The sequence below is a fragment of the Bos grunniens genome, chromosome 17, assembly GCF_055505025.1.
Source record: "Bos grunniens cultivar Pamir isolate PY7600 chromosome 17, Bosgru_T2T1.0, whole genome shotgun sequence".
NCBI classification, from domain to species: Eukaryota; Metazoa; Chordata; class Mammalia; order Artiodactyla; family Bovidae; genus Bos; species Bos grunniens.
In genome coordinates this window covers 56,029,957-56,045,631 of record NC_141181.1, presented here as the reverse complement: position 1 = coordinate 56,045,631, position 15,675 = coordinate 56,029,957, and the positions used below count along the sequence as shown (strand labels likewise).

The 15,675-nt window shown below is 42.3% G+C and overlaps 1 protein-coding gene across 21 annotated transcripts in view; it reads right to left on the bottom strand.

Annotated features, from left to right (window-relative positions):
* The window catches only part of CIT (citron rho-interacting serine/threonine kinase), a 176,690-nt gene that overhangs the window by 60,716 nt on the left and 100,299 nt on the right, over nt 1-15,675 (bottom strand). For 16 of the 21 annotated variants that reach the window (XR_015144536.1, XR_015144535.1, XM_086347846.1 and 13 more), the window contains 6 exons: nt 12,953-13,123; nt 12,628-12,678; nt 11,807-11,860; nt 9,020-9,160; nt 7,025-7,150; nt 3,604-3,699 (listed from right to left, as the gene is read on the bottom strand). Coding sequence is in view for 17 of the 21 variants with exons in the window: in XM_086347846.1 (XP_086203972.1) it covers nt 3,604-3,699; nt 7,025-7,150; nt 9,020-9,160; nt 11,807-11,860; nt 12,628-12,678; nt 12,953-13,123 (639 nt within the window). In the remaining 4 variants the exon portion in view is untranslated. The remainder of the gene's footprint in view (nt 1-3,603; nt 3,700-7,024; nt 7,151-9,019; nt 9,161-11,806; nt 11,861-12,627; nt 12,679-12,952; nt 13,124-15,675) is intronic. The other 5 variants (XM_086347854.1, XM_086347855.1, XM_086347856.1 and 2 more) reach the window with 1 other exon arrangement.

Below are 15,675 nucleotides of genomic sequence, written 5' to 3'. Positions count from 1 at the left end.
ATCGTCCCTGAAAAGAGCCAGTGAGCAGGGAGGGGGCCTGCGTGACAAAGAAAGAAAAGGACAATTTCAAAGAGAGTTTTAAACGAGAACTGACTGATGAATAAAACAGAGTGAAAGTTGGTAGAAAAGAATAAGAGGTGGAGGACGGGGTCATGGGAGGAGGGATGAACCTCAAGAGGATAAGCCGCCCGTTCTCTTGGATGTCAGGATGCGATTCTAAAATTACGAGTAAGTAAAGGACCGAATCTGGGGTATGATCACAATTACTACCAAAATGGCCTTACAGGGGATAAAACAGGGCCACAAAGCAGAGCTGACTAAAAAGAAATGGTTTCATAAAGCCAGGAGGGAAGAAAGAAGAAAACAAATCTCCCTCTAATATTCTCTAGGATCTATAAAGCCAAGTTCTTGCCACCTAGAAGGTAGCAGAGAACACATAATGCCTACACAAGGAGTCTTCTGCTTATGAAGTAAAAAGCAATGAAGCCCACTTTCAGAATGACTCTGTTCAAAATAAGACCTCCCCAAGGACTTCCCTGGTAGTCCAGTGGTTAGGACTCCATGCTCCCAATGCAGGGTGCCCAGATTTGATATCCGGTCAGGGAACTAGTGTTCTTGTCTGGAGAATCCCAGAGATGGGGGAGCCTGGTGGGCTGCTGTCTATGGGGTCGCACAGAGTCGGACACGACTGAAGCGACTTAGCAGCAGCAGCAGGGAACTAGATCCCACATGCCACAACTAAGAGTTTGCATGCCTCAACTTAAAAGATCCCACGTGCTACAACTAAGACCCTGTGCAGTCAAATAAATAATGAACATAAATATTAAAAAAATAAATAAGACCTCCATTTTGGCAACAATGAATACCAACGCAAAGAAGTATGAGCCAGAAGGGACAAGCCTTTATCAAAATGGCACACATCCTGGCTTTGCTGGGGTTAGACTGGCAGAAGGATGAACAAGACAATGCCTGAGAGGGAAGCAAGGAATTTCTTTGAAATCAGAGATTCCACTGTAGCCATTTATATCAATTTAAGATAAAACATGGCTTTCTGACAGGAAAGTCAATATACTCACCCAAATTACAGAATGAATTTTGCAAAGGTTATTTTCATCATGCAAAGGTGCCAGTGGACAATTGTAAACATTCTCATAATTTTCTGAAAGGTAGTTTATTTCAAAGATAAAAGTCTAGAAGCCAGTAAGAACTAAAACCAAAAATTGGCAGATAAAGTTGAAAATGTATGAAGGCAGGCATTCACACTAAAACTAAAGTCCATTCTAGGTTCTTTCCTTGTATTTCTTTCAATGAAAAATAACCAAAAGGAACCCCAGGGGTGAAAGAGAGGATGCCAGAATAGTGCTGCTAATTGAGTATGTATACTTGTTGTTCCCCAAAATAGGAACAGCTAACTCTTTGAGGATACCAAACAAACCAGTAATACAATCATCACAAAAATTAAAAGACTCCTTCAATGTCTGACTTTGAAGGGAAAATAACAGTATTTGAGATGTAATGACCAATCAATGTCTGATTCTCAAGAACATAAGACATAATTAAAGGCTTGGTCCAAAATCACAATGAAAATATGGTGTGATTTTAAAAGGAAATAGGCTAGTGGTCACTTCTGGTCACCAAACTTACTACTAAAAACTGAAATGAAATAATAATGTCAATAAGTGAAATAATTTAATTCACTATTTGATATAGTGGACTGGATTACTTAAGCCAGCTCTTCTACAAAAAATGATTTAAAATGCTAGATAGAATATGAAAAACATTTTCCAAAAGTACCTAAAAATTGGCAAAAGAGTACGAAATTACAGACTAAAATCTAAGTGAAAGCAGAAACCCAGAGAGGTAAGAAGCGCAGAAAGCTGTTTTGAACTTGAGGCATTTGCTGAAAAAAACTTGAGCTTCATTTTTAATTGCTTCAAAGGGTAAGGAAATAGAGAAGTCAAAGCCCAGGGATGCCTGCAAAGTGGGCACACATTTTCATTCAAGGTCTCAAAGAATCCCCATTATTAATTTGCCAAGGAAAATGAGCAGCTGACCAGGCACACAAAAAGACAGACACCATAAAAAAGAACCAGGAGAAACAACAGCAGAAACAGACCTTCAGATACTTCGGATTCTGGAATCATCAGCTATAGATGGAAAAATAACTATGCTAATGAGTTTAAAGAAGCAGAAGATAAGCTTCAAATGAATGCAGGGAATAAAAAGTTCTTATCTTAAATAATCTAGTAAACTTGGAAAAGAACCAAACAGACTGACAAGAAACCAATAAATACACTAACTGAAATTTAAAACTCAGTGGATGAGTTTAGCGGCAGATTAGACAGGGAAGGATTAGTACACTGGAAAATCAATTAGAGCTTAACCAGAATGCAGCACCAAAAAACAAGCGGTAACCTAACACATGCCTAATCAAATTCTCATAAGGGAAGGAAAGAGAGAAGAGGAAGAGGCAATATTTGAGACATAATGACCAATAATTTTCCAGAATTTTTTTTAATATATTCCGAAGTCCAGTATTGGAGAAGGCAATGGCACCCCACTCCAGCACTCTTGCCTGGAAAATCTCATGGACGGAGGAGCCTGGTGGGGGCTGCAGTCCATGGGGTCGCCAAGAGTCGGACACGACTGAGCGACTTCACTTTCATTTTTCACTTTCATGCGCTGGAGAAGGAAATGGCAACCCACTCCAGTGTTCTTGCCTGGAGAATCCCAGGGACGGGGGAGCCTGGTGGACTGCCGTCTATGGGGTCGCACGGAGTCAGACACAACTGAAGCGACTTAGCAGCAGCAGCAGCGAAGTCCAGTATATCTCAAGAAGGATAAATAAATAACTCCACATCTGTCTACATGTAAAGTTTTAGCACAGTAAAACTTCAGAAAATTAAAGACAAAACAAAGTTTTAAAAGAAAAAAGAACGATTGCTTTCAAAGAAAGCAACAGTTAGACTGACAGTTGACTGTCAACTGCAATAATAAAAGCCAAACACATCAACGGAATGATATTTTCAAAAAGTATCATAAGAAATAACTGCCAACCTAGAAATCTATGCCCTGTCAAAACATCTTTCAAGAACTAGGAAGAAACAGAGACATTTTCAGACACACAAAACATAGAGGCTGGCACCAGCATTATCTCCACTAAAGAAAGTCCTCAAGGATACACTTTATATAAAAGACAAAGATCTAGGTCTAAGATGCAAGAAGGAAATTAAAAGCCAAGAAATGATGAATCTGTCTAAATCTAAATTATCATGGACTGAGTGACAGTGGGTCAAAAAATATTTTAAAGATTTATTATTTTTATACTTTTAAAATTAAAGACATTTTAAATATTTTAATATATTAAAGATATCTTTAAATATTTAAAAATACACGATGACCAAATTTTTTGAAATAAACTATTTTTGAACTTCTGATATCCAACCCCCTCCATGGATAAAACCCCCCATCATGGCCTGAGGACAGCATTTACCCCAGACAGTCCTTTGTTCTAGCAAGAAGTGACCCAAAGCACCTGGGAGGAGAGAGGAGCTACGCGGTGCTGTAGGAGGAAGGGCAGAGAAAACCAGAAAGTGTCTTTACTTTAATTTTTTCTTCATAGTGCTGCTCTTTCTGTTTCAGGTGCACCTCCAGATGCTGCGCTGAGACCTGGGCTTCTCTGTGCTTCTCCTCCAGCTCCTAGACAAAAAGGAGGAGACGGTCAGGTGTGTGAAGGAAGGGCAGAGCCGACGCATGTCAGACATTCAGAGGAAGCACGGCTTTGGCACAGGCACCAGAGACAACAGGCATGTGTTTCCTCACAACTAGCCTCTACGATTCTGGAGAAGGAAACCGCCACTGAGCCTTGGCCCTGGGATTTCCAAGTCCAAGTACTCACACTCATACACACACAGCTGGTGGGCTGGGATCAGAAATCTATCAGTGTGACAGGTCAAAGGCAGCTCTTCATCTCTGCTTAGAGAAATGAGAGTAACGAGGCAACACAATTTCAAAATTCCATACAGTGCAAAGCCCCTGACCACTATCTTGAACCTCAGGCAACTGTTGCTCCAATGACAGCCTTAAACAAGAAAAGTAATGGCAATTTACTTTGTTTATTTTAATGATAAAAAAATTTTATATTTTCCTCATTAATAAAATGATTGGACAGGAACCCTAGCTAAGAAGGAAAACTAATATAACAATTCAAACACTTTGAGTTTTGAATGATTATGTTAACTGACTGGTAATATGGAGAATGTGACTATCTAGAGATGTTCATATGAGATCATGTGTAGATGATGTAACACTAATGGGAAGAAGGCAGAACATAAAATTGACTAAAAATGACATAAATATGTGTACACATATGTGGAAGATAGGAAGAGAATTTGGAGTAATATAAACAGCTCAAATGTAAAGTCCTCTTCATTCTCTTATTAAGATTTCTGCTTTTAAACAAAATTCATTTGGAAATTATACCAATTCATTTGCAACATATTATAAACTGGTCATATAAAAGGCAGCATTCAATTTACTGAAATATTCTCTAAGTGAAACTATCTGCATCTACATTAATTCTTATGAATCTGGACCCATTAGTTAATTACTAATATCAAAAGTCATTACTCCAAGTTTTCATCTCTTCACACTATATTGAAGATTTTCTTTGAAATAGGAATAATTATGAGAATTTGAAGAATGAGGAAATTATACAGGATATGACCATAAAATGAAGGAAAAAATACTTTCAGATTCACACACACATGAAATGGTACTGATTAAGCTTTTGAAATTCTGAGTCTGCAAGCACTGACTTTGACTTGGGGGCCAGTAAAGTATTCAATGTTAAAACCAGGTGCACAAGATCTACTGCAATCTAACAGATGTCATTTTGAAAAACTGAATGTAAATAGGATGTTAAGTAATAAAAACATACTTTAAGGGCTTTAGGTATATTAAAGGATCCCCAGAAATGAGGTCTTTTTATTAAAGCAAAAGACTCTGCTATAATGAGAACCCCAATTATCTGTTTTGAAAGTTCTTAACAGAATAGCAAATACTTTAATGCAAATGACATTTGAGATGACTTTCTGAGCATCATCATTATGTAACAGTATTAAGGACCCCTCTTTGCTCCTGTTCCAGATACTTTATGAACAGCCTAAGCACCAGGTTCTTGAACAAAGGTACTTTCTGATAAATGAAGTCACAACCACAAAGGTACTAGGATAGGTCATAAGACACACTTGGAAAAAGAAATCTGCTACTTTTCCTTTACGTTAGAAATCACTTGATAATTGTCTTAGTTTCAGTCCTCCTAAGATGGCACAGGAATGAAAATCAAACTGAAAACAGGTTGAAAACTCAGACATCTGAGATTCACAATGTTGAGACCAAATTTCTGATCCATGAGTGAACGGGAGTTTGCAACATATAATCCAGGAATGCAGAACTCTACACTCCGACGTTTTAATTGCAAATGAACCTTTGGAAAAGCGGACATTCTAAAATCTGACTTCTTCACATTTTGGCATTTTTTGTTGTTGTTGTCATTTTTTAAAACGTTATCTTTTCTACATGTGTTGGATCAGACTCTTCCGTCCTGTTATGCAAACACTGCGGTTCACTGCTGTTTCCAGCTCCTAGAATAGTGCCTGGCACATAGTAGAAGCTCATTAAATATTTGTTGAATGAATGAATGAACACATCACCATTAAACAGAGAAACACTTTGCAACCACAAGAGACTTAACCACGTCGTTCGCACCAAGCAAGAGGCGGCAGTGGTGGAATCTCGGTGGGAATTCACTTGACTCACGGTAAAATTCACACACTTGACAATTGCCAAGAGAAACTTGGATGACGGAACGAGAGAACAGAGAGAGTAGACTAACAGTCACATCTGCCTTTGTGTATAGACGGATCTATGAAGACTGTGTGTCAAAGCAAAACAATTTAACTGATTTCTCTTTTCATCTATTTGTTCAAGAATACCCATATGCTCATGAATATAGACAGAGATGTAAAGATTTGAAGCATCAGGTTTTTATTGGGTTTTGTCTGGTATTTAGTATAGGCCTATAATTCGGTCATTCTGGAGTTCATATAGTTGCTGGTGACTCATTTCCCAGAAGTGATGCAGAGACAGAAAGACAGAGAGAGGGAGGCGGGAAGCACCCTGCTTACCACCTTGCCTTTTTATGGTGGAGAGGAATGGTCGATTACTCCAGAGTCTCTCCCAGGGGCAGGGAAGGAAGGGGCTATGAACACACTCCCCAAAGTGGCTTCAAATTCTTGATTTGGGGACTGAAATTCAAGGAGAGTCCTTTAAAGGTTCACCTGCCTTCCACCCTGGCAGGAGCAAAACTTCCAACATGTTGGCAAGTACCACCCAAGCCTTCCTTGATCAAGTTAATTTGATCAGAGCCAAAAACAGAATAACTGTGATTACAAACCTAAAAAAAAAGATCTGCTACATCTAAGGAAAGTGAAAATAATAATAAGAATAATAACCAACTGTAGCAGAGAAAGTGAGTGGGTGAGCATGGATCTATGACAAATACTACTCGGAGAAAAACAATTCTGCGTGACTAACTTCTTTCCTCTGCAAAAGCGAGGATCTGAGTGTTAGTCTTAAAGCCCTGAGTCTCTACCCCTCTTTTTTTTAAATGAGCATTTGCAGTGTTAACAGCCATACAAAACTCTGCTGATAGGAGTACGTAAATCCTCCTGTAAAAATGCATTGGAGATGACAGCGTGTGCACGTTCGTATTTCTAAAGGTCAGGCAGTAGCAAACAGAGCAAAAAAAAAAAACATACTGACGGATCTGTTACCAGTGCTGAAAAGTCCAACCTGTAAGGTTACTCATGCTAGTCTCTGACGTGTCATCCGCTAAGACCACTTCCTCTTAGTTCGCCTGCTCGGCGACAACCTCCCCTGTGCCGGTGGCTGCTTCTTCTTTGGACCCCCTTCCCTCTGCAACCTGTTATCGTTGAACTTGCCAACCTTGGCTCCTGCTCACCAGAATTTTATCAGCCATCTGCTGGATCTGTTGGGACTTTGTCTGGATGTCATCCTTCAGTCTGTTTTCTCTACGCTCCATGGTCTCTAGCCTCTTTACCTTGTTCTCCAGAGAGTGGCGGCGTTCCTGCAGATCGTGAATCAATCAGAGAGTTTTAATGGGGTGACGGCTGCGGGCGCAACGCCTGTGCCGAGGGACGGGGCCCTCGGGAAGCGGACGCTCGCGGCAGGTAAGAGAAGTCGCAGGCACCCAGAGCCACGGCGAGGAAGACACGGTTCTGGAATCCGAGTAGTACTCGCTTGTGTAGGTTACAAGAGTGCATTCATTCATTCAAATATTTACCAAGCACCTACTATCTGCAAAGTAGCACACTAGGCATCTCGGAATATACCCAGAGGAAGTCGACAGAATGCCTGCCCTTGGAAGAGCTAAGAGAAAGGCAAGTAAACATAAAATGGGTGAAAAGGGGCAGAGCCATGAAGCACACAGGTATGGAGCGCTGCAGGAGGTTGCAGGCAGGAAAGAGAGCTTTGAACTGAGCAGGTGAGGGGAGGAGTTAAGGAGATGTGAGCTGTGGAGGGGGCCGATGCAGCGGGCTGGAGGGGAGAGGGCCAGGAGGAGAGGGGAGGCCTTTCAAATAAAGACGGGCGCAGCAGCAACAGCACAGAGGTGGCCAGCTTAGGCCCCAGGTAGAGCATAGAGGGGCTGCTGCATAAGGTGAGTTTGGGGGAAGCAGGAGAACATGGCAAGGGGAGCATGTGTGGGTCAAACGGCTGATAGTCTCATGGATCTAAGACATAGGGAAGCACTAATGGCTCTGGGATGGTACAAGGGGTAGTGATGAGTCTGGAGCCGGAGGTCCACAAGTCTGACATTTCTGAGTTAACTGGGAGGAAAGTGAGACTGGAAGCAGAAAACCGAGAAATGAGTGCATTTGCTCAGCTGGGAGGAAGAGCACCTGCACTGTGAGGAGGCCTGCAGAAATGGCCAGCGGGGGACACTGGAGGGGGACAGTGTGGGTGCACTGGCAGGGCTGAAGATGTGTGAAGTGGCAGGGCCCAGGGAGAAGCAGACGGTGCCAAGGCTCCAAGCCTGGGGTGAATGGATGATGATGGCCCGACCGGCATGAGGAGATTGAGAAGATGACCCAGCTGGTTGGGGAAGTGAGTTCATTTTAGATTAGAGGCACTGTTCAGACACCCAGGCAACATGTCAGGAGAGCAGTGGGAAATACTGCCTGGACTGTGGGTGAGGGTGGCCCCAGAGAGTTGTGGACAAGTAGGTCACCACCAGCACAGTGATAGGGAGAAGCAGAAAGCCCAGGAAAGGGGGATGGTTAAGTCAACTATGGCACAGCTGTTCCACGGAACCATCACCCAGGCAAGGGGGAAGCTGGAGGGGAGTAAGGGGAAACGTCCCTTCTGATTCTAGATTCTTCAGTTCTGTGATTTTTTTTTTTTTTTTAACAATGAGAAGACACTCATGTGTTTTCTGCATAATTATATAATTGGTTTCAACAACAACAACAACAACAAAGAATTGAAGGGAGAGAAGAGGCCCCAAAATACAGATCTGGGAGTTACCGACACACACAGGTCACAGCTGAAGCCTCGAAATTTACTATGTTATTATCACTGCTGGGAGGAAAAGTCAAGGAAAAGCAAGGGTACAGAGGGAAGGAAGAGGAGACCTCAGGGACGGCGTCACAGTTCACCTAGATAAACGTGAGTCCACCCACACAAGTGAGTGGGTCAGAGGAAAGCAAACAGGGAGGAAAGGTTTTTATCAAAACATCTTTCTACTCGTAGCTTCTGTGACAAATGCTTCTCCCCTTTGGGGAAAACATTCCCAAGCCTCTCGGGTTCAGAGGAATGGGCTGAAGGGAAAAGTGGTTTGAACAAAGGCAAGCAGAGAGCAGGCGGTGCCTCCATTTCGTCCCCACACGGCCAGAGGCCAGGCACTGCAGGACCCAGGGGCTGGAGGCCCCCTGCTCACCTCGGCCTCCACCAGCTTCTTCTTGATGCCCTCGGAGGAGTCCTCACGGTTGTGCAGCTTCTCCAGCTCACGCTCGGCCCGCTCCTTCGCCTGACGGATGTTCTGCAGCAGCTCGGTGGCCTCTGTGCTAGCTTTCACAGCCTGAAAGGAGAAGAAGCGGGGCGGGGGGGGGACGGGTGAGATGGCCCAGTTTAGACACAGAAAAAGATGAGGATCATCTCCTAAACAGAAAAAAAACAAATCGGGTCACACTGAATGGATATTTTTATCCATTCTTCAAAACACAAACAAACTTTTCATTTTATTCTGTATTTCATCTATTCTAAGGTGCACTTATATTTTTTAACATCACTAAATTTGGAATAATGCATCCTACAATTAAAACTGACAGAGTTTTTTTTTATTTCCTGGGGTACAGAAGATAATGGAATACTGGACAAACTTTAGCTTCTTAGATTCAATATTTTGGAATAAATGCAAACAAAAAGTCTTGGATTTATCTGCCTAAGTATTAATGTATTTACCTCAGAGCAATAATTTTCTCCTTATTTAATCATCTCACTTGCCAACTTCTTTATGGGGAATCTCTACTATTAACTTTTATAACAATACAACATAAAAGCTGTAATTTAAACCTTTAATAATAAGAAATACCTATCAGAGGGCACAACCACCATAGAGTTTGTAGTGGCTCAAAATTCATGTTAGGGAAGTCTTTTTTTTTTTTTTAATTAACCTTTTGAAGTTAATTTTTATTTGTGTCTTAACTATACTGCAGCTCCTTGAGCATCATGATAAAGATCAGACTGTAAACCACCAACCTCACATGCATTCACTTTAAATTATCATTTGAAAAAGTGAAAATGGCAAGGAAACTCTAGCTTGGAGACCTGCACACTGGCCAGTGTGCGAGTTGCTCCCCACATGTGCCCAGTGAGCACTGGAAATGTGGCTAGTGTGACTAGGAAATCAATTTTAAAGTTTACTAAAGTTCAATTCATTTAAAAACCGAAGCAGTATAAATGTTTTAATATCAATACATGCTGTGATGACATTTTGTATATATTGCATTATGACAACTGTATCATTCAAAGAGTTTTCACCTTTTTATAATGTGGCCACTAGAAAACTTAGAATTACATCTGTGGCTGACATGTATAGGTTGCTCCCCTCTTCTACGGGGGACGGGCAGAGTCCTAGAAGACATGAGTCCTCACACAAACTTCTAGCTGAGAGAGGCTTTCCGAAGTGAGCTCAAGAATAGACAGGAAGGAGTCAGATGAATGGATACAGAAAAAGTGGATCATCCCAGCTATGGAATACCATGAAGCCTCTGAAAAGGAGATCCTGCCACATGCTGCAACATAGATGAGCCTCCAGGACACTGTGCTGAGCGAAAACAGCTAGTCACAAAAAGACAAATACTGTATGATTCCACCCACAGGAAGTGTCTAACACCGTCAAAAGCATACAAGCAAAGTAGATTACCAGAGGCAAATTATGATATATAGTGATATATATCATATATATATATATAGGATGGATAAACAAGGTCCTCCTGAATAGCAGAGGGAACTATATTCAGTGTTTTGTAATAAGCCATAAAGGAAAAGAATATGACAAAGAATGTGCATATGTGTGTAACTGAATCACTCCACTGTGCAGCGTAGGCACACAACATTGTAAATCAACTGTATTTCAATAAAATACACTGACAGGAAGGGAGGGAAGAAAGGAAGGAAGGGTTACCAAGGGTGGGCATTCACTAAAGGGGTGGTTAGCATCTAACAGATAGTGTAAGTTTTGCGAGAAAAAAGTTCTCGAGATTTGCTATACAATGGAGATAATATCTAACACGCTAAGGAACCGGACACTCAAAATGATTAAGATGGTAAAGTCAATGTTATATGTTTTCAAAAACACAGCTTTAAAAAGGAGGAGGAGGAAAATTAAAGGGCTCTTTTAAACACATTCACAAACCTTCCTGAAGGCCATATTCATTCCGGCCCTTTCTTTAGCATTTCCCCAGCTCACCCAAAGGAAGGGCCATTAGCACTCACTGTGTCAGAAACCATAAACCACACCCACCCTCCTCCCCAACCACTCGAGGACTCCTGGCTCCTCCAGGCTCCCAATGGACAGGAAGGCTGCCAACGGTCTCTGATGGAAAGCCGCCTGGGTCATGAACAAGATGTGAACCCGGTCCCCTGAAGGGAGAGGAGCCAGCCTCTTGGGATTTGTTGTAGTACAATTTGAACTTTGAATTGACAGTCTCATAGAGCTTGGTTTCTGGTTTGTTTGTTTAAACAAATACTGCTTGACAGGTCCCCAAAAGAGAAAGTATATTCAGAACTCTGATATTTTCAGGTAATAGCTCACCACCCCGCTTAATCTCCCTCAGTGCTGGGTGACTAATTCTCTTTCTTTGATCTTTCACCCTCTAGGATAGGGCAAGAAAAAGTACTTGGAAATGGGAGGTGCTGCCAAGTCGCTTCAGTTGTGTCCGACTCTGTGTGACCCCATGGACCGCAGTCTACCAGGCTTCTCCGTCCATGGGATTCTCCAGGCAAGAACACTGGAGTGGGTTGCCATTTCCTTCTCCAATGCATGAAAGTAGAAACTGAAAGTGAAGTCACTCAGTTGTGTCTGACTCTTAGCGACCCTATGGACTGCAGCCTACCAGGCTCCTCCATCCATGGGATTTTCCGGGCAACAGTACTGGAGTGGGGTGCCATTGCCTTCTCCGAAATGGGAGGTAAGTTCCCCCAAATATCCCCTTGGGCTTACCTTTTCTAGCTTCTCTTGGAGCTCCTGAATTTTGAGCTGCTGCTCAGCATTGATCTGTAATTAAAATCCCAGGAAATAAAACAAAAGGCACATTGGTATTAAGGTCTTGCTAGATTTACTACAGGCCTATTTTCTTGAGGTTTCTGTGGGGGTCTTATTGTTTTATAATACCTACTGATGGAGAAGAAGAACAGCAGCCTATCAGAGAAGCCTTTGAATGTCTCAGTGTAAACCTCCATGTGGACCGTTTCTCTAGAACCAGCGACACACATACAGACGGCAAAAAAGGGAACCGAAATCGCCTGTACTTTAAAACAGTAAAGTTTTCCATCTGTTTTACTGAGTATCTGGGTTTGTATGTTACTGTGAGAGGGCATGACAAAAAAAAAAAAAAGAGGTGTCTTCTCCCCCTTTTAGAACCATAGCTGAAGCTAAACTTGGTCATCCAGAGACTGATCATCAAAATAAACCCAGAAGAGAGTTTTCTGTTCACTGCAAATATATTCTTAACCAATGACAGGCCACGGAGAGCAACATTTAAGAGACTGCATGTGTGCATGCTAAGTCGCTTCAGTTTTGTCCGACTCTTTGCAACCCTAGGGACTGTGGTCCACCAGGCTCCTCTGTCCATGGGACTCTCCAGGCAGAAACGATGGAGTGGGCTGCCACGCCCCCCTCAGGGGATCTTCCCAACCTAGGGATCCAACCTTTGTCTCTTGTATCTCCTGCATTGGCAGGCGGGCTCTTTATCACTAGCGCCACCTGTAAAGCCCATTTAAGAGACCATCTGCCCAAATCCCAATACCAATAATGGAAAATACCTTCTCCAGTTTGGCATATTCTCCCACTTCAGGCTTCCCTTGATCTTTAGCCTGTAATTTAAAAGATACAACATATTGGGAACTCTCAAGAACCTAAAAATCTTATAAGACAACACTACAGGCTATACTTTCTTGGTCTCTGTGGCCAAAACAATTAGGACGATAATAAAAAATTAAGTTACCTTCTCTAATCAACACCAGGAACTCTGTAGGGCACCCCATGGCTTCTCGAATGTACACTTATTAAGCTAGGATTCCCTTTATTATTGCTAAGATCATCCAGGAATCTACCTCCAAAACTCCCTCCCAGAAGGGAGCTAGCTACCTTCATCAGTTTATGCTGACATTCTGTTGCTTTCCGCTTAAACTCTTCAGCAGCCAGCCGAGACTCTCTGAGCTCCGATTCATAGAGGTCACTCCGCCTTCTCGCCGAAACCAGGTCCTCTTCCAACTGATTCATCATCAACCTCATTTCTTCCACTTGAGCCTGGTACTCCTAAAGAGGAGGCAACAGAAGAAAGGTGGCCTTTAGAACTCCTGAAAGGAAAGATGGGAAGTGAAGGTGGAAAAACCACAGAGAGGAGACACTGTGAAGAGACATCAGCGGAGAATGGACCCAGAGAAAAGGTGAAAGATGCGGATGAGGGTGAGGTGTGCGGAGGGTAAGTAGAGAGAGAAGAGTATTAAATCTTTAAACTGTTTTCGTGTAGATCATGTAGCACTAGTAACACCATTTGGAACACATGTGCTTATATACAGTTAGATCCTTTGAGCAAATAATACCGTACAAGAAGTGCAGAACCTTAAGGCCTTTGTAACACCAGAGAGCAGCAAGGGATGTACTTTAAACAACCACGATAATCTGCTTACGCAAAGCTTTCCCCCAAGGGTAATCATTTATATAGATTTGTCCTGTAGAAGTCACATGTGCCTAACATAACTAAATATGGTACCTAGTTTTAAAATTAACCTTTCAGATGACACAAGGGGGTAATTGAAAATCTCAATGGAGAGACTCTTGGAAGGTAAAACTCATCATGTCAGTTTCTCACCATTAATTTTTCTGGGCCCCAAACTGCATGAAGAACTTAACGGTGCTCTTGAGATGCAAGTCACCCTGAAATTTGGAAGAGTCAGGAAACACTGGTTCTGGTCAAAGTAACTTGAAAGAAAGACTCCAAGGAAAGAATTATCTTGCTCCCTCGAGCAAAAGCCTTTAAAGTAATCCCAACAGCCCAACGTTTCTCAAAGTGAATTTCTAAAATCAGAACATCTGACTGAGGTTTTCCAAAACTGATTTACCATGAGAAATAAACAGTGGTTTTGAAAACTTCAGGGCAGAGCACGAAAATATTCTCTGTTAGCAAAACCAAAGACTATACACATAAGGTTTATGAATGAGCAAAGTTTATCCAATCCAAGGTGGTGGGGGTGGAGGATATAAAATGAAAAGAATAAAGAATCGAACTAAGACCGTCTCTGACCTTCACAACATCTAGTGATCATCTCTAAGATCTGTTCTCCCAAGAAATGACTGAAGAGAGATCCACTGAGCAAGGATATGTTTTTAACCAATAAAATGCTTTTCTTCCGCCAGTAACAGTACAGCTTCATCCCACTGTAATAGGCAATCCCCATGTGCACACTAAAGCGAAGATGACATCCTTATGAAAATGGGTAGTTTTCATGGAAACACATCTCTCTGTGTTAATGGTACAGAGGAAAGCAGAAAAAAAGGGGGGGAGGGGCACAAAACGGAGCACTAAAGCATATAGTCATCCCTCGGTATACACAGGGGGTTGGTTCCAGGACCAAATTCAACCTGAGGTTGGTTGATCCATGCACACAGAAACCGTGGATACAGAGGACCAGCTGCATTGTTACTGAGGGTCAATTCTACAAGTCATGGGGCACCAGGTTTTCTGGACGAGGCTCACTAAGTGGGTGGTGCTGGGTTACATAACCAAAGGTCTTTATAAACTACTAAACAATTATCTGAACTCACAGAATAAAACAAGAGTCAATGATGTGAGATGGCACACCCTCTACTTGGGGTTTTTCTAGTCCCCTCAGCCAGGGCTGTATGATGACTTATTATAACTTGCATCAGATTAGATCAGATCAGTCGCTCAGTCGTATCCGACTCTTTGCGACCCCATGAATCACAGCACGCCAGGCCTCCCTGTCCATCACCAACTCCCGGAGTTCACTCAGACTCACGTCCATCGAGTCAGTGATGCCATCCAGCCATCTCATCCTCTGTCGTCCCCTTCTCCTTCTGCCCCCAATCCCTCCCAGCATCAGAGTCTTTTCCAGTGAGTCAACTCTTCGCATGAGGTGGCCAAAGTATTGGAGTTTCAGCTTTAGCATCATTCCTTCCAAAGAAATCCCAGGGCTGATCTCCTTCAGAATGGACTGGTTGGATCTCCTTGCAGTCCAAGGGACTCTCAAGAGTCTTCTCCAACACCACAGTTCAAAAGCATCAATTCTTCGGTGCTCAGCCTTCTTCACAGTCCAACTCTCACATCCATACATGACCACAGGAAAAACCATAGCCTTGACTAGATGGACCTTTGTTGGCAAAGTAATGTCTCTGCTTTTGAATATGCTATCTAGGTTGGTCATAACTTTCCTTCCAAGAAGTAAGCGTCTTTTAATTTCATGGCTGCAGTCACCATCTATAGTGATTTTGGAGCCCAGAAAAATAAAGTCTGACACTGTTTCCACTGTTTTCCCATCTATTTCCCATGAAGTGGTGGGACCGGATGCCATGATCTTCGTTTTCTGAATGTTGAGCTTTAAGCCAACTTTTTCACTCTCCCCTTTCACTTTCATCAAGAGGCTTTTGAGTTCCTCTTCACTTTCTGCCATAAGGGTGGTGTCATCTGCATATCTGAGGTTATTGATATTTCTCCCGGCAGTCTTGATTCCAGTTTGTGTTTCTTCCAGTCCAGCGTTTCTCATATAAGTTAAATAAACAGGGTGACAATATACAGCCTTGACGAACTCCTTTTCCTATTTGGAACCAGTCTGTTGTTCCATGTCCAG